Below are 19040 nucleotides of genomic sequence, written 5' to 3'. Positions count from 1 at the left end.
TTATTGCTTTTTCTGGTTTCTTTGGGCATAGCAAATAGAGTTTATTTAACAAACCAAAACTCCAGTCATTGCTATCACTTGCACTGAAAGGAAGGATTCTGCTTTTGGCTATAGATTCCTGGTTTTAATTGGTTATAATGGATGGTATTGGTAGAGTAAAACTTGTCTGGTGAGTGAAGTGAATGGAAATATAAATATAATGAGATAAAATTTAGTGGTGGCTCTTGAAGTCAAGATGACAAGAACTTCGAGTAAATAGGCAGTTTGACTACACTAGCTAAGCAAGTTTTTCTTCAAAGGGAATCACAAAGAATAATAACTGTACCTAAGACAACCATCCTAATAAAGGGAAATGGAAACTAAGCGTACTTATCAGAGACTTTCAGAGTATGATATTTTTATCTTCTTGTAATATACAAGTAAGTAGTTGATGTAGTATTTCCTAAAGTAAAGCCAGTTGTCATATTCAAGAAGAATATGAAGGACTTTAATGCCCTCTTTTCTAGTAAACCTGAAAGTTCTTGAGAATCAGCAGCATGGTATAGTGTGATCAGGCACCAGAATGGAACTAAAATTCTAGTCATATTCTGGAATAAGAGAATGAAATACCATGGAGAATTAGAAATAAAATTCTAGATATGTAACCTCAGAGATGCATGGTGGTTGACTCATTCAGTAAAGTTGGGAGCCAGATGAGTGCTTTGGCCCATTGTGACATTTGTGATCCATGTGAAATGCACAGTCTCTCTTGAAGGAGACATAAAGGTAAACCACTTCTTTAAACTTACCACACTATCTGCCTGTCTTTATTCATGTGGACACAAATGGCATTCTCAAAAAATGTCTAAAACTGGAAATGAAAATATTCTGAAGGAGATGGTATTTTCTGTGTATTTGTTTCATATTTATAAAATGTATTCTTATTTATTGTATCATATCTTCATATTCATATTGATAATATCTTCTCCATATTTTATCATACCTTCATATTTGGAAGCAAAGGATGTTTATCACATATTCTTACTAATCATTTGGGCTTCAAGAACAGAAAAAGAAAGAATATCCAGAAGGTGAACAACTAACTATAGATTGCTGGGCAATAAATTCAGATTTAGAATGATGGACTCACTACAGAATAAACTGAAAGCCATGAAATTAGGGAAGAATGTGTTTTTCTAACAGGGAGATGTTTTAGTATGAAATAGGAAAAACAATTTTAAGACAAAAATACCTATGGGTCTATTTTTTCAGAGTATAATATGAAAAAAAAAGAAATGATGGTTACAATTCTTAGTGATCTTTCATTCCAGCTAAGATTTTCATAGCTAATAATAATTGAGCACTAACTGTTTGCAAGATATTGTTCTAATACGGAATTATTCACAAATCTGAATAAACAATAAGGAAGAGAAAAAGAATGTTAACAGCATATACTTGTATTCTGATTCATTGAATGTATCTCGTAAGGAAAGTACTCTTGAAACTTTACAACAGTGTTGTAACTCGCTGTAAAACAGTGCTGAGACTTGTTGGAATGAAGCTTAAGTTCAGAATGTAGCAGTGGAGTGATATGCAGCCTTCCGAAGGCACAGAGACATAAGATGGGTCTCATAATAGTGCTACATATCAGGGAATATTTATAGGCTTAAAGTTCATGAGTTAGAGACTGTCCTGCTCTCACTCTTTTTTTCTGTCTCAAAAATAAATAAACATTTTTTTAAATTTTTTGAAGAGGCTATAAATATAAAGGGAAACCAGCAGGTGATAATAGGGAAAAAAAGAAACAAGTATAATTTTGTGAAACTCCTACAAGTTAAAAGGAGGAAGTGTGTTATTCCTGATATAAGGTTTAATTAAGCAGGACAACATAATAAAGAGAGTAATCAAGTATAGTCATGCAACAAATATTTCATTTACCTCAAAGCAGATTTCCTGATGGGTCTCTGAGGATTGTCGCCAACAAATATGTCTTAGAAAAGTGGAGGAAATAAAAAACAAACTAACTCTGTATTTCTAATTCTGATAATCAAGAAAATGTTGGTTGAAGGAAAAAAGAGTCAGATATTTTACAGAAAATGTACAACATCATGGTAAATTTCATGGTAGGAAAGAAGGAAGGATCTGGTATTTTTAGATACAGGCCAATATTGGAAGATACATAGAAAAGCAAGTTTCCATAACATAACCTCAAGATTGTTTGGAAGCTTCAAAAATGAAATTTTTACCACAGATCCCAAAGATAAAGAAAATAGACTGACAGCTAAAATTCAATAAACAAGAATGATAGAGTTGTTACAGAATATCATGAGGAATTTTATTACCCCAATCTGTTATTCAACGGTAATTTAAAAAGTAGTTCATTTCATGTTAATTTAGGGTGTCTTGAGCAAGTCTGGCTCCTAAGCAGAAAAGTTGGAAAGGTATATGAGGGTTACAAGAATCTATTTTGGTAGAGAAGAAGAAGAGCTAGTATTTGAGACAAGGTCCAGCAAGTTAACCAGGAAGAAATAGAAGGGAAATTAAATGTGCACATGAAAGCTCCAGATAATTGTTATGCTTCGGCAAGGCTTCTTTTTTTTTTTTAATTTTTTTTTCAACGTTTATTTATTTTTGGGACAGAGAGAGACAGAGCATGAACGGGGGAGGGGCAGAGAGAGAGGGAGACACAGAATCGGAAACAGGCTCCAGGCTCTGAGCCATCAGCCCAGAGCCTGACGCGGGGCTCGAACTCACGGACCATGAGATCGTGACCTGGCTGAAGTCGGACGCTTAACCGACTGCGCCACCCAGGCGCCCCAGGCAAGGCTTCTTTTGAAGTGTTCTGAAACCTTCCTCTAGTCTGGCTTCAACTTGTCTTAAAGGCATAAGATTTTGAGGTTAGGATATGGAAATGAGAAAAAGAAAAGTCTAAAATATCATCAAGAAGGAAAAGAAGCTTCAGTGCTGGTGTCAAGGAAAGAAAAAATTTTAACTCCTGTTTTGATTCAATCTTTTGATCAAAGTAAATGATCTTTCAACTTAAAACATAAGAACAAACAAAAAGGAGGGAGAAATTTTCATTGTGCTTCTCACAGCTGTAAGTAACTTCAAGTCTCCAAGCTAGGATAAAGTGCATATGAGGCACACCACTATGAAGTGACTTCAGAGGAATAAATGTTAGTTCAGATGGAATAACTTTGCAACAAATAAGGGAAGAAAATCAAATGTACTTAATTTTACCATTTTATAAGAGATATGATGTCTCACATTTAGAAAGATTATACCAAATAATAAGATTAAGTTAATAGTAAATCAAGAGAGATTAAATCAAAAAGAAATGGTGATACAATTGGATTCAAACACAAGGCCATTTATCTCCAAACTTTATGTTCTCCCATCGACACCCGTGGTGTTAGAAAACTGGAGATGTGCCAATCCAATTCTAATTTTAAACTTCAAAAATTGACATTGATGATCCCATGGTTGATTCACAAAGAAAACAATCAAACACAACAAAACATAGAATGAGAACTAAGAAATCACTAAATCATGCAAAAACTCATCTTAGTCTTGGACAGAATTCCCTCCACATGTTTCCTCCACATGATGGATAAACATCAATCTCTTTCATAAAGGTGAAAAGGGAAAGAATGCCTGTAGAAAAGATACTGCATTTTGAAATAAAAGCACCAATCTAAGAAATAATAAGAAATGCCTACTTTGAAAATAATTTCCCAAAATGAAAAACTTTAGAAACTCTCTGCTTTATAGTCTCAATCAAATTAAAGAGAACACTTGAACAATTAAAGAGAACACTTGGAGGAGGGAAAATGGGATAAAATGATATGAAATTCTTGATTGACTAGTAAAAAACTGACCAAATAATTGTGGCAGAAAACAGAACTCCTGAAGGAGAACACTGTGTCAAGAATTCTTCCCAGAACTATGAAGAAAACTGCAAAAAATAGAGACCAACCAGTACATTACCACTACACACCCACAGGAATGGCTAAAACTAAAAAGACAGATTATAGCATATAAACATGGTAAATGGATCTCATTGCTGATAGAAGTATAAAATGGTAAAACTGCTTAATATGTAAACTTAGTAAACATTACTATGTTTACTAAGCTAAATATGTGCTTATCCTACGACTCAGCAATTATTCCTAATATATACCTAAAAAAACACTTGTCCCTGAGAAGAGACGTAGAAGAGTGTTTATATTTGTAGACACTATTCATAATAGCTCCGAAATGGCCGTCAGCAGGAAAATGGAAGAATATAGCAATAAAAAGAAAAAAACTATTAGTATATACAATATGAATGAATCTCGCAGACATGGAAACATTAGGAAAAAATATATAGGCTGTAGGATTCCATTTATATGAAGTTCAAGAAAAGAAAAAAATCTTTAGTTATGGAATTCTAGAATTAAAATCACCTCTATAAGAGGAGTGCCTGGCTGGCTCAGTCAGTGGACCATATGACTCTTGATCTTAGGGTTGTAAGTTTGAACACTACATTGGGTGTAGAGATGACTTAAAAATAAAATCTTTTTTTAATATTTATTTAGAGAAGGAGAGAGAGAAAGCAGGCACAAGCCGGGTAGGAGCAGAGAGAGGGGAGGGAATCCCAAGCAGGCAAAGCCCGATACAGGGCTCAACCCCACAACCCTAGGATGATGACCTGAGCCACTATCAAGAATCAGGTGCTTAACCAATGGAGCCACTCAAGTGCCCCCAAAATAAGATCTTTTTTAAGAAAAAATAATAAAATTACCATAAAATGCCTAGGTGTGTGTGTGTGCGCGCGTTGGGGGGGGGGGGGTTGTGTGCATACATAGACACAGGGAAGGAAGTTATTGATTAAGAAAGGGCCTTGGGAAATCCCCCTGTGGGGTTCTGGAAATGTTCTCTATCTTATCTGGGTGGTTATCCAGGTATGTACATATGTGAAAATTAGTTCATAAGTAGTATACTTTGTTATACCTCAGTAAAAAAATATCTTTATTTAAAAACATATGTAATGAAAAAAACTTCATAATGGGTAGAATACATCAAATGTCAACAGTAATATACTCTAGATGGTCACATTTTTTCTGTTTTTATATTTTTCTGTATCCTCCTCTTAAGTAGACTATATATTATCTTTATAATTTTATCTATATACTTATTAAATATATATTTATGTGTATTATAGATAACATGTATTATATATTGTATATAATAAATAACAAGACATATGAGAAAAACAGCTATACTCAAGATGGTCACTTTTATTTCTTTTTTATATTTTGTGTATTCATCTCAAGTATAATATATAGAATGTATATAATTACATTTTTTAAATATATACTATTTTATATATTATACATAATAAAATTTATATAATGAGAAAAATATATGTTCTTCACATTATGATTGGCTCATACAATAATTTTTTTTACCTATTATCTTTTTTCTTTACTGATTATCACTAAGGAGCCTAAAGTTTGCTCAGCTACAGAATCAAAAAGCTTATTTAGTTCTGAACTGTATGAAATAGAAAGTGAATGTCTCCCATAATCACTGGGAAAATTTCTGTGTATATTTCTCAGCATCATTACATGCATATACTGACATGAATACATTATATTGTACATTGCATACATATACGGACATAGATACAATAATAATAATTAGTTTTACAGAAATGAAATCCTATCGTAATACTGTTCTGAATCTTGTTTTGTTTACCTGAATCTTTGGTCAGCTGTTTATGGTAGGACTTTTAGGATTTCCTATTTTTAAGATAACTGAGGAAAAATCTACATTTTACTTAGATGTTGTTGTATCATATCATACCATAATTTATTCGTTAAACTGTTAATGGGTATTTGTCACCAGTTAGTCCTATATTTATGCATTTAAAGCATTATACAAGTTTAATTTTGTGATGTATTGTATAAAGTCAAAGCAAACAAAAACAAATAAATATGCCAAATTATAGTGTATTAACAGTTGGTGTCTTTGGGGCCTGGTATTGTGATGATGTTTATATTTTTATAATTCATCTCTAAATATTTTATGATGCATACATATTAATTTCTTAACTAAAATTAAAGGAAAAAAAGAAAATGTGTGAATCCTAGCTGAAAAGTCAAGCACTAGGAATGAAGAAGCACCCAGAAGAAATGGACTTAAAACATGTGAAGGCTGTCATATAGGTAGATTATACATGTTCTATATAACTAAGGGTGTAAGTTTAGAACCAATGTGCAAAACTAGATGTATTGAATGGAAAACAATTTAAGTTTAAATATGGAGGAAATTTTTATCTTCCAAAAGAGTGAATTTTGAGTTCCTCCAACACTGAGAGGGGCAAACACTTCACTTGCTCCTCATTGGGAATATATCCCATGGTTTTGAGACCTGGAGGGTTTTGGAAAAGATCATCTTTTAAACATGAAGTACTGTAAAATCTTCCCAGGAAAACTATTCTTTAAAACTCTTGATGTCTCTGGGGCACCTGGGTGGCTCAGTTGGTTAAGCTTCTGACTTTGGCCTAGGTTATGATCTTGAGGTTTGTGAGTTCGAGCCCCATGTTGGGCTCTGCGCTGACAGCTCAGAGCCTGGAGCTGGCTTCAGATTCTATGTCTCCCTCTCTCTCTGCCCCTGCATTTCTCTCTCCCTCTCTCTCAAAAATAAAAATAAACATTTAAAAAAAATTTTTTAAACCCACTCTTGATGTCTCTACATTGCATCTGGCTCAATTTCCATGGCTTTTCTTGATTACTGAAACTGTATGTTCTTCTCTACATATAATTTTTACTATACCTACTCCATTTCCTATTTTTGAGTGACTTTTTCCCTGCTAATTGGAATATGTTTTTTTGTTGTTTTTTTTTTTAAGTTTATTTCCAGTGAGAGGGTGCATGAGTGAGGAAAGGGCAGAGAGAGAGGGAGAGGGAGAATCCCAAGCAGGCTCCGTGCTGTCAGTGTGGAGCCTGGTGCCAGGCTCAATCCCACAACCCTGGAATTATGACCTCAGCCAAAACCAAGAGTCAGACATCAACTGACTGAACTACCCAGGCGCCGCCCTTTTTTTAAACTTACTGAATAAGAACCATGGCCTGGATATGTGCGTGATAAATTAACTCATGTGCCCTAGAGTCATTAGCATATATAGTCTTTTTGTAGTTTTAGAAGACAAGAATTATATGTTTTCAAGAATTAAGTAGAATGGGAAACAATTTGCTGCAGCAGTTTGTGGGTTCTATTATAAGTATTGAAGTGAAGAATGAGCTACATTTTCCCCACTGCTGGGGGGAAATCAGTTCAAAATAAAAATATATACGTAGGAAAATCTTCTGATTTGGTGCTAACATTTACTCCTCCCCTTCCCCATTTCCCTTCCCTTTCTTACTTTTATTCTAATTCTTATTCTAGCTTTGAAGCTCTGTTTACTGATCTGGAAAAGAGACGGTATGAGTTAGGCATTGCTAGCTTTGGTGCCTCTGTTACTACCATGGAAGAAGTATTTTTTAGGTGAGCAAGGATACATAGGGAAAATAAAAACCGTGGCCAGGGGGTGGGGGGAGGACCACATCTTGGTCCCTTCTGTAAACTCACCAGGCTCAGAGTCACACATTAGAAATTTAAGAGGTGCGAGGAGGAGGGAACTGACATGATTTTTTTCTACAGCAACACTGAAAAAATACTGCCATCATTTCAAAATAGGAGCAGATATTTTGATATACTCAAAATATGACTAAGATGTTAATCTTTAACTTGAATCAGTTCAACCTAATGAAGCATTCAATACCTTGCACTAGTTTTCCTAGATTTACTATGTCTCGCAGCAGTCCTGTGACTGGCGTTTGGGAACCACTACTCTACCAGAGTTACCCTGTTGCCTCCATATAATGCCCCCTGCCAAGTCAATAAGCAAACCAAGGAGGCTTCTGAGTTCAATGTTGTGACTCACATTCTTCAAATAAGACATGGGGTAGAATTGAAATTAAATGCTGTGTTCTATTTTTATGCAGAGTCAATAATATGGAAGATTCACAAGTAGATATCCCAGCTACCCAAACTCCACCTCCCTCTGTGATGAGTGAAGTCTCAGTTAAGAACCAGAATAGGGATATGTCAAGCAATGAGAGAGCACAGTGTTCCACCATGAACGAAAGTCCTGCTATTATGTTTAATACTGGGGTAAGCACCTTTGCTAAGAAACCTTATGTATATTTATTTGATTGGCACACAAGAGGTACATCTTCTTTTACTACTTGAACAAAGATGGTGTGGCATTCTTAGCCACTGCACCCCACCAGTTAGGGAGCAGTCTGTACCACAAACTAATTAATTTTCCAGTGCAGAAGTGATGAGGTCTAGATAAAGGTCACTCTCACCATTGCTATTCCTTAGTTCTTTTTTCTGTCTTAGAATTCTTTTCTTTTCTCTCAAATTACTAACCCAGAAATTTGGTAGTTCACTGAAGCTAAAGAGAACCGGAAAGAGCATGGTTTTTAGTAATCAAGCATGCCCAGTGTTTTAAGTTTTTGCTGTGGGTATTCATACTGCATAAGGGATCTTTCCTTAATCAGTGCGATCCTCAGCATGGGAAGTGAGTTGCCCACCATTTCTTTGCTTCTTCTTCTAATTATCTCTTCCTCCTATAAGGAACCTGTTTGTTTGTTTGTTTGTATTTTGACTGTCAGGAGTCTGGGGAAAATCATCCTGCTGAGATTTTAAGTGTGTTATATGAAAATCCAGACCTTAAACACCATATTTAATACCTTACAACAGTATTGCAGAAAGGGATAATAGATATTTGAGGCAAGTTGCCCACTTGGTCTCTCTTGCAATCACACCACTCTGTCTTTGTAGCAAAAAAGCAACAATAGACAATACAGAAATGATTGGGTATAGCTGTGTTCTAGGAAAATTTGGTTTACAAAAATAGGTCATAGTTTGTTGACCCCTGCCTTATAAAGAAAAGACTGATCAAACTCTCATGTAGTATCACACTATGCTTAGATTCTAAGTATTTATGTAGGTAAATTTTATGTGTCTTCTATAAAATTCCAGAGTGTTCATTCATCTTAATGAATGTCATCATGAATGATCTGTTTGGGTCCATGAATATTGTAACACGGTGTTTTTTTTCCTCCTTCTTTAGTATTCCCTCTACCACCAGCAGTTCTGTGCCATGTTCATAAAGAGGGTGCTGTTCAGTTGGAGGAATTGGAAATTGATTTTGCTACAGATGCTGGCACTTCTAGGTTCCTTTACTTTTCTCTCAAAGGCTGAAAATTTTTCACATAATAATGATGAAAAGGCCAGACAAATGGATTTGAATCAATATGGTCAAACAATAGTGCCTTTATCTATTTCTGGGAATTCTAATTTGACCCTGATTTTCCTAAAACATCTTAGGAGTATGCTAGAGTCTGACAAACACACACTTAAGGAAGTGCAAGGTAAGACTCTTTAAGTAAAAAAAGACTGCTCTTAGATGAAGATCTGGTTGTATGATTTGCAAAGAAGGTCTTAATGGTATATTTGGCTACAGTGTAACTAAAGACTTAATGGGCTAGTTCCTCTGAATACATTTGTTTTTAAGATACTAGCAATAATAGGTTTACATTTACTGAGCCCTTGGTTTTGACAAGAACTCAGCTAAGCACTTTACCTGCATGTTATTTAATCTGAGCAATCACCCTGATTTATTTTTTTAATGTTTTTTTAAAGTTTACTTATTTTTGAAAGACAGACAAAGTGCGACTGTGGGAGAGCCAGAGAGGGAGGGAGACAATCCAAAGCAGGCTCCAGGCTCTAGGCTCTGAGCTGTCATCACAGAGTCCAAAGCAGGACTCGAGCCCATGAACTGTGAGATCATGACCTGAGCTCAAGTCAGATGCTTAACCAGCTGAGACACCCAGGCACCCTATAGTAGATATTTTTATTCATAACATCAGTTAAATTAAGGGTACTGGCATTTAAGGAAGTCCAGTAATTTGCCCCATATCAGGCATGTAATAAATAGAGACTTTAATCTGTTCTGCTGACATCTGCAAACTTAACCACTCACTGCACTGCATTACCTCTCTGACCATAAAGTCTGTTTGTTCTCTTAAGTCATCATTTCCTCCCAGAGACTGCACTTTTTTTTTTAAACTGTGATCTGATGAACAGTGTTCTTGAGTTAGCAAATAGCCTGAAGTTTTGGCAAGCTTGTATGGTTCTTTTTTTTCTGTCATTGAGGTTCTGTTGTAAAACTGCATTTCAGAAATGTTAATTGTTCTTTTTTTTTTTTTTTTTTTTTTTTAATTTTTTATTTTATTTTTGGGACAGAGAGAGACAGAGCATGAACGGGGGAGGGGCAGAGAGAGAGGGAGACACAGAATCAGAAACAGGCTCCAGGCTCCGAGCCATCAGCCCAGAGCCTGACGCGGGGCTCGAACTCACGGACCGCGAGATCGTGACCTGGCTGAAGTCGGACGCTTAACCGACTGCGCCGCCCAGGCGCCCCTAATTGTTCTTTATAAACATCATACTGATACTGATTCTACAACCTACAAGTAATAGGTTGGCTGACTACGAATAATCATCCCTATTCTTCCTCCACTACAAATAGTAGGTAAGCCTTTGTTAACCAAGGTCATACAATAAGGACAGAGGATAAAGAATAAAATCATTATTTTTAAAAAATTATGACATACTGCTTACATTAAAAAAGTAAAATGATTAAATATGCTTTATTATATTGATAATAAGACTGAAAAATACAATAGAATAATACAGTAGCCCCACTGATAAGCATTCTCAATTTAGTGTTATTATTTTAAAGTTCATTAGCTAGAAATTATCAAGTCATAGAGAGATAATGTTTAGGCTTAGCCAGTCCTACTTTGTTTTTCAAGAACCTTACATGTACTTTTCTATCTTGTACTCTCATTAGCTTAGACACAGAACCTTTTATAAGTGAACTCTACTAATTTTACATGGTTTCTCTCTATTCCAAACTGCATGCCTTTTTTGAAAATTTTAGGGTAAAAATAGAGCGAGAACTTGTTCTCTCTTTTCCCCAAACTATAAGAAAATGTTTACTAACAAGGAAATTGTTTCTAGATAATTTCTCCTCTCTAACTTTCTATTCAAATAGTATACACATTAACACTGGGGAAATCACTGCTAACTTTTTAAGCAGAACCACAAAATAAGTGAGTATGTGCTTTAGAAAGGATATGAGCTTATAATAACTGAAAAATGCCATCTGCCCTCCCAAACAACAGTTTACATTTCCTCTTCTTCCACAATTTAGATGAATGCCTCTTTTATGGAATTTATCTCACTGAATTACAATAGCGCATTTTTCATGTGCCTCTGAAACTAATTGTGGAGAGGCCAGAACTTCTTTTATATCTCTAGAACCTAACCCAATTCCTGGCACATAATGAGCATATAATTAAATATAATCTTATCAAACTGAAATGTGAGGGAATGATTCGAAAAGGGAGGGATCCAATGTCAATGAAGTCAGCTAGGATATAATTGTGATAATCCAGGCAAGAGAGGTTAAGGCTGTGAAAGAAGGAAAGAAAGAAAGATAGGTTTGAAAGATCTCTGAAGAGGACTAAAGTAGATTTTGTTTTCCCTTTAGAAGTGGAGGAGAATAAGAACCATTAGCATTGAATTTGATACTTTAACTTTTTGTTTTGAGATAATTGTCATTTTAGTGTTGTGTAAAATAATACTGAGAGATTCTGTGTACCAAGGGTAACATCTTGCGAAACTATAATACAATATCCCCACCAGGATATTGACATTGATACAGAACATTCCATCACCACAAGGATCATTCCTGCTGCTCTCTTCATTCCCTATCTACCCTGGCAATCACTAATCTGTTCTCCACTTGTATAGCTTAATCATTTCAAGACATAAAAATGGAATCATATAATATGTAAACTTCTGGGATTGGCATTTCACTCAGCATAATTCTCTGGTGTGGTGTCTCTCCATAGTTCATTCCATCATATGCTATGAGCTGTTCCATCATGGGGATGTACCACAGTTTGTTTAACCGTTCACCCATTGAAGGACACCTCGTTCCCCGCCCCCCCCCCCAGTTTTTGTCTTTTATGAATAAAGCTGTTATGAAACTTTGTGTACATATTTTTGTGTGAACCTACATCTTCAGTTCTATGGGATAAATGCCTAGGATTTTAATTTTAATTGTTGACACATGATGGTTGCATGTTTGTTTTTTGAAGAAACTACAAAACTGTTTTTCAGGATGGCTGTATCTTTTTACATTCCCACCAAAAATGAATGAGTGATCCAGTTCCTCTCATCTTCCCCAGCATTTGTGTTGTCACTATTTTTATGTTTATTTTAGCCATTCTGATAGATGTGTTGTGGTATTTCATTATGTTTTTTTATTTCAGGTTAGTTAGCATATAGTGTAGTATTGGTTTCAGGAGTAGAATTTAGTAATTCATCACTTACATACAATACCCAGTGCTCATCACAAGTGCCCTCCCTGATTCCCATCACCCATTTACCCCTTCCTCCACCCACCTCTCCTCCAGCAAGCCTCTATTTGTTCTCTGTATTTAAGACCATTTGAAACAACATGGATGGAACTAGAAGTATTATGCTAAGTGAAATACAAGTCGATCAGAGAAAGACAGATATCGTATTTCACTCATATGTGGAAATTAAGAAACAAAACAGATGAACATAGGGGAAGGGAAAGAAAAATGAGATAAAAACAGAGAGGGAGGCAAAACTTAAGATTCTCATTGCTGTTTTAATTTGCCTTTGACATCCTTTCTTATGCTTATTGACATCTGTGTATCATGTTCAGTGAAATGTGTGTTCAAGTGTTTTGCTCATTTTCTAAGTGGATAGTGTTTTGTTTTGTTTTTTACTGTTGTTTTGAGAGTTCGTTATATATTCTCTCTCATACTGTTTATTATCTTTTCATTATCTTAATGGGTTCTGCAGGATAAAAGTTTTTTATTTGGATGAAGTCCCACATATTCATTTTCTTATGGATTGTGTATTTGGTGTCAAGTCTAAAACTCATTGCCTATTGAGGAGGGCACTTGTTGGGATGAGTACTGGGTATTGTATGTAAGCGATGAACCACAGGAATCTACCCCAAAAACCAAGAGCACACTTTACACACTGTATGTTAGCCAATTTGGCCACAAATTATGTTTAAAAAATAATTTAAAAACTCATTGCCTAGCCCTAGATCCTGAAAATTTTATCTTAAATGTTTATAGTTTTCTGAAATTTTTAGTTTTACACTTTACATCTAAAGTCATGATTCGTTTGGCATTGACCTTAATACATGTGAGATGTGGGTCAAGGATAAATTTTGTACTTGTAGATGTCCAAGTGCTCCAATAACATTTGTTAAACTATGATATCCATTTAATTTTTCACACATTTATCAAAAATCATTTGGGTGCATGTGAGCCTATTTTGGGGCTCCCTTTTCTATTCCATTAACCTGTGTATTTCTTCCTTCATCACTATTACGTTTGATATGTGGTAGGCTGATTCCTCCCACTTTTTTCTCATTATCTAAAGTTTCTTAGTTCCTTTGTTTCCATTTAAATATTTTTAAAATTTTTTTAATGTTTGTTCATTTTGAGAGAGAGAGAAACAAAATGCAAGCAGGGGAGGGGCAGAGAGAGAGGAGGACACAGAATCTAAAGCAGGGTCCAGGCTCTGAGCTGTCAGCACAGAGCCCAATGCAGGGCTCTAACTCATGAACCATGAGATCATGACCTGAGCTGAAGACAGACACTTAGCTGACTTCAGAGCCACCTTGATGCCCCTCCATTTAAATGTTAGAATAAGCTTGTCTATAAATACAAAAATAAAATTTTGGAATTTTGACAAGATTTAATTAAATCTGTGTCTCAACTTGGGGAGAAGTGACATCTTTACTGTGTTGGATAGTCCATCCATGAACATAACTGATTTATTTAGAATTCCATGAAGAACTTTTTTCTTTCATCAGTGTTGCATACTTTTCATCATACATGTCCTGTATGTATTTTGTTGAATTTACACCTAAACATTTCATTTCTTTAACAAATATAAATGGTATTGTATTTTTAATTTTGGTGTCTATATGTTTATTCTAGTGTATAGAAAACAATTGATTTTTGTATGTTATTTTGTATCTTGCAAACTTGATGAATTCATGCATTAGTTTCAAATTTTTGTGTGTGAATTCCTTTGGATTTTCTATATAGACAATCATGTCACCTGCAAATGAAAGCAGTTTTATTTCTTCTTTTATGATCTGCATATCTTTTATTCACTATTTATGCTTTACTGCCCTGGGTAGAACCTCTAGCACAGTGTTGGATCAGAGTGGTGAGAGTGGGCATTCTTTCCTTTGTTCCTGGTTTTAGGGGGATAGTAGGCAGTCTTTCATCAAAAGTATAATTTTAGCTATAGAGATTTTCTAGATGTTCTATATAAAAGTGATGAACTTCAGCTCTATAACTTTCTTTTTCAGAGTATTTTCATGACTGATTACTGAGTTTTGTCAGATGTTTTTTCTGCATAGATCAATATGATTATTAATGATTTTTCTTCAGCCTAAAATATGGTGGATAACATTGACTGAGTTTTAAATGTTGAACCAGCGTTGGATCCCTGGAATAGACCCTACGTGATCAGAGTTGCAATTATTTTCATGCTAAATTTTATTGCTAATATTTTGTTAAGGGGTGTTTCATTACATTTGTGAAGAATATTTGTAATTTTCCTTTTTTTTTTTTAGTACTGTCTTCTATTAGAGCAATACTAACTTGATAAAAAGAATTCAAAAATACTCCCTTCTCCTATATTTTCTGAAAGACATTGTGTATAATTAGTGTTGATTCGTCCTTAAACATTTGGTAGAAATTTCCAGTGAAAACATCTAGGCCTAGAGATTTCTTTTGGGAGGAATTTTTAATTTATGAGTTAAATTTCCTTAATAATTACAATTATTCGAATGACCTGTATCACATTGGGAGAATTGTTGTAGTTTATCCATTTAGAGGAAGTATTCTGTTTCATCTAAATTGTCAAATTTTGTGTGTAAAGTTGTTCACAGTATTCCTTTATTACCCTTTTGACATCTGTAGGATCTGTATTGATTTCCCCTGTGTCATTTCTAATATTGGTAATTTATGTCTTGTCTTTTGTTTCCCATTCTCTTTCTCACTGTGCTTTTAGCTGGGTATTTTCTAATCAACCTGTCTTCCAGTTTCCTGTCAACTCTTTATTTGTATCCAACCTGCTATGAGTTATATGTTGAATTTTTTTTAACTTTTTAATGTTTATTTATTTTTGAGAGGGGGGGAAGGGGCAGATAGAGATGGAGACACAGAGTCTGAAGCAGACCCCAGGCTCTGGGCTGTTAGCACAGAGCTTGACGCAGGGCTCAAACTCAAACCACAAGATCAAGACCTGAGCCAAAGTTAGACACTTAACCAACTAAGCCACCCAGGTGCCCCTATATATGTTGAATTCTTAATTTTAATTGATGTGTTTTTTCAATTCTAACATCAATATTTGATTCTTTCTGTGGACTCCAGTTCTCTGATAAATTTTCTGTCTCTAATACTTAGTTTATATGTGGATCTAGTTCTATTATCTGTGCTTTTTCTTGGTTCTGTTTTTTTTATTATACTTAGTAATTTTTTAATTGAATGCCAAATATTGTACATGAAAATGATATGAATCTACTTGAGATTGTCTTCTCCAGAGGAGATTTACTTTAGCTTCTGAAAGATAATGAGGTTAAGGGAAGCTCTAAATCTAATCAGTGATTTAAGTAATTTGAGACTGGGTGGAAATTTTTATAAGAACTGATCTAATGTTACTCACTCTTACTCTTATGGAATAGCCCTCAGGAGCCGCACTGAAAGCTTGAAGATTTACCAATGCATTCTGTCATTTATAAATCTAAAATGCCTTAAAGGAAAAAGGGGTATGGAATTTTTGGCTCGCTTCAATGCATTTATATTCCTTCTAGGGGCTTAGTCCCCAAATGTTGATTGTATTTTTAGATATCTACACCTTCAAACAGGTGACTTTTTATTTTTTTAATCCACACTTTTATTTTCACAGAGGAAGGGTTTTTTTGCCTTAAGCAATACAATCTATAAGTGGAAATACTTATGGATCTCTTTGAGATAGATAAGGAAATCTATACCATGTGCCTGTGTTTTCTCAGTGAAGTAGGAATCTAGGTTATAGGCTATGAAGTGAGAGAGCTTGGAATTTAATGATGGAATAGAGTGCTTGAGGAGAATGGCAAATGTTTGAAATAATTATTATGAGAAAATTTAAAGGGATGAGAACCAAGTAAAATTATTTGTTCCTTTCCCCAACATATGTTGTAGATGACCTCTTTTGTGGATAAACTGATCAACTTCGTTTCCTCATCCTAGGTGACCTACTGAAATACTTAATGGAAAATGAAGATTGTATTCACTTATGCATTGTTGCATTTTCCATTGAGGTGAAGACAAATAAAATAATACTTACTGGTCTTTTCAACAATCAAGCATATCATTCACCATCTCTGACCCTGTCGATATTAGACAACATTCTTCTCATGACCATTGCTGGCTCTAATGCTTCTTTAATAGTCTCCAATAAGCCTCAGCCATACCTTAGGCATAAAAAACAAAGTGCAACGTATGTTATCCTTTTTATTAAAATTTTATATTTTAAATGCATCTCTCCTATGCTATATGATTACATTTAGATAATTAAAAATACCTATTGCTAGAAATTTGTTTCTGCTGTATTGATTTTCTGATATATCTACTTTTGTTCCTTATTCTGTAGATTGTCAAATGGACTCCACGTGGCCTTAAATATACATTTTGGCATGGCTCTTTTGATCAGTGGCTTTTGTCTCCTGACAGTGACCGAACAAATCACTAAGGCAAAGCACATCCAATTTTTGAGTGGGGTTTATGTCCCTGTGTACTGGCTTTCTGCTCTACTGTGGGATTTCATCATCTTCTTTATTACCTGCTGCTTACTACTAGTAAGTATTAGGTACAGTTTCTTGAGGGCTCATTTTCCTTCTGTACCCCATGGAAAATTCCTCTTCTCTACTTATGTAACTTAACTGTATTTGTAGATAGGACCTTCAAAGAGGTGATTAAGTTAAAATGAAGCAGTTAGGGTAGGTCCTAATCCAGTCTGACTAGTATCCTTCATAAGAAGAGGATATTTGAACATACAAAGAGATACAAGGAGTGTGCATGCACATAGTAAAGACCATTGAGGACACAGCCAATAAGTGGCCACTTGCAAGCCAAGGAGAAAAATCTTAGAAAAACCAACCCTAAGATGGCGGCAGAGTAGGATGATGCTAGGCTCATCTCCTTCCACGAACACAACTAGATAACTATCAAATCATTCTAAATACTCCAGAAGTCAACTTAAAGACTGACAAAGCTAACTCCACAACTAAAGGGAGAAAAGAAGCCACATCATAGAAGGTAGGAAGTGTGGAGATGGTTTAGGGGAGAAAAAGATAACAGGTGCTGTGGATGGGAGAGAGCCATGGTAATGGAGAAGGTGAGAGAGAGTAGAGCACACAGGGGAATGCACAGGAAATCATTTCCCCAAGGTCATTGGCTGGGAAAATGAGAGGGGATGATTTTTGTGAGTTCTTGCAACCACCAGGGCTTAAATCCTGGAGTTTTAAAGGTCAGGGGGCTTGGTTGGGCTAGATCCCTGAAGTCATTATCCTGCTTCTGGAGAGAAGGGCAGCAAACAACCTAGGGGCAGATGATGTGGAAAAAGCAATCTGAAGAATGCCTGGGGCACACAGGGGTGCGATTATTTGCTCTTCTTGGAGGGCATCCCTGAGAGGCAGCATTCATGGAGATGCCTCTCCAGGGACAAAGGAGGTGGCTGGCCCCATTTCCTTCCACTACCCCTTAGCTTAAATACAGAGCCACCTGGAAGAAGTGCAGTGCTGGCAAAGGCTGACTAACTTGCTGATACAAAACCCCACACCCCTGTGCTCTGGCAGGACTTCTCTTCTCAGTCAAGCTTGTGTCAGTACAGCATAGAGGTCCTTCCCCTTGAAGACAAGACAAGCCCCTGCCCACACCATGTCTCTAATGCCTGGAATTTTAAAGGTCAGCAGGCTGGCTGGGATAGAGCTCAGAGGACACTGTGCTGCTCCCTGGAAAGAAGGCAGGAACAGTTCAGAGGCAGGCAGCATGGAAACAGCGATCTGAAAAACACCTGGGACACACAGTGGGGAGCTTATTCGCTCTTCCAGTAGTGCTTTTTTGAGGGGCAACATTCACAGAAACCTGTCTCTGGGGACAAAGGAGCTGGCTGGTGCCATTTCATTCACCTGCTCCTCATCATAAACACACAGCCACCTGAGGGAAGCAGCACAGCACTGACACAGGATTCCTAACCTGCTTACAACAAGTCCCATGTCCCTGTGCTTTGGCGGGACGGCCCATCTCAGTCAAGCATGACTCAGTCCCAGTGCAGTGGTCCCCTTCCCCAGAAGACCAGCAGAAACCCCTCATCACACCATGTCTCCCAACCAGAGAGTTCTCAGGTCTTCTAGAAGTAGTATGGTCTCATTTAATAAGCAGACTAGAGCACACCTAGTTAAAACTCAACACATTCTGGCCAAGGACTAAACACTGCCCACTGAAGGCAAGGAGAGCCTCTGCAGACAACTGGTCTGAAGGATAGAGCAGCCAGAACACAATGCAGAGTGCATGCGACATGCACCAGAGACAGTAAGGCACCAGACTCTGGACACTATATGACCTCTCCTTCCTAGAGCCACTTACCCTCAGGAACAGAAAACATTACAGGCTTTTCTAACACAGAGAAGGCAGGGGAGACTTGGACAAAAATGCCAAGATGGAAGAATTCATCCCAAATGAAAGAACGAGATAAGGCCACAGCCAGAGATCTGAGTGAAACAGATACAAGTAACATGCCTGATGGAGAATTCAAAGCAACAATTATAAGGATACTTGGTGGGCTTG

The 19040-nt window shown here is 36.2% G+C and overlaps 1 protein-coding gene across 8 annotated transcripts in view; it reads left to right on the top strand.

Annotated features, from left to right (window-relative positions):
* LOC122209881 (phospholipid-transporting ATPase ABCA3-like) overlaps positions 1-19040 on the top strand; it is a 175864-nt gene that overhangs the window by 110491 nt on the left and 46333 nt on the right. For 7 of the 8 annotated variants that reach the window (XM_042922162.1, XM_042922161.1, XM_042922160.1 and 4 more), the window contains 5 exons: positions 7411-7509; positions 8010-8178; positions 9146-9446; positions 16443-16692; positions 16846-17050. In XM_042922162.1, the coding sequence (XP_042778096.1) occupies positions 7411-7509; positions 8010-8178; positions 9146-9446; positions 16443-16692; positions 16846-17050 (1024 nt within the window). The remainder of the gene's footprint in view (positions 1-7410; positions 7510-8009; positions 8179-9145; positions 9447-16442; positions 16693-16845; positions 17051-19040) is intronic. The other variant, XM_042922163.1, reaches the window with a different exon arrangement.

Source organism: Panthera leo, chromosome E3 (genome assembly GCF_018350215.1).
Source record: "Panthera leo isolate Ple1 chromosome E3, P.leo_Ple1_pat1.1, whole genome shotgun sequence".
Taxonomy (NCBI): domain Eukaryota; kingdom Metazoa; phylum Chordata; class Mammalia; order Carnivora; family Felidae; genus Panthera; species Panthera leo.
The sequence above is the reverse complement of the archived record's forward strand: the minus strand, read 5'-3'. Positions and strand labels throughout refer to the sequence as shown.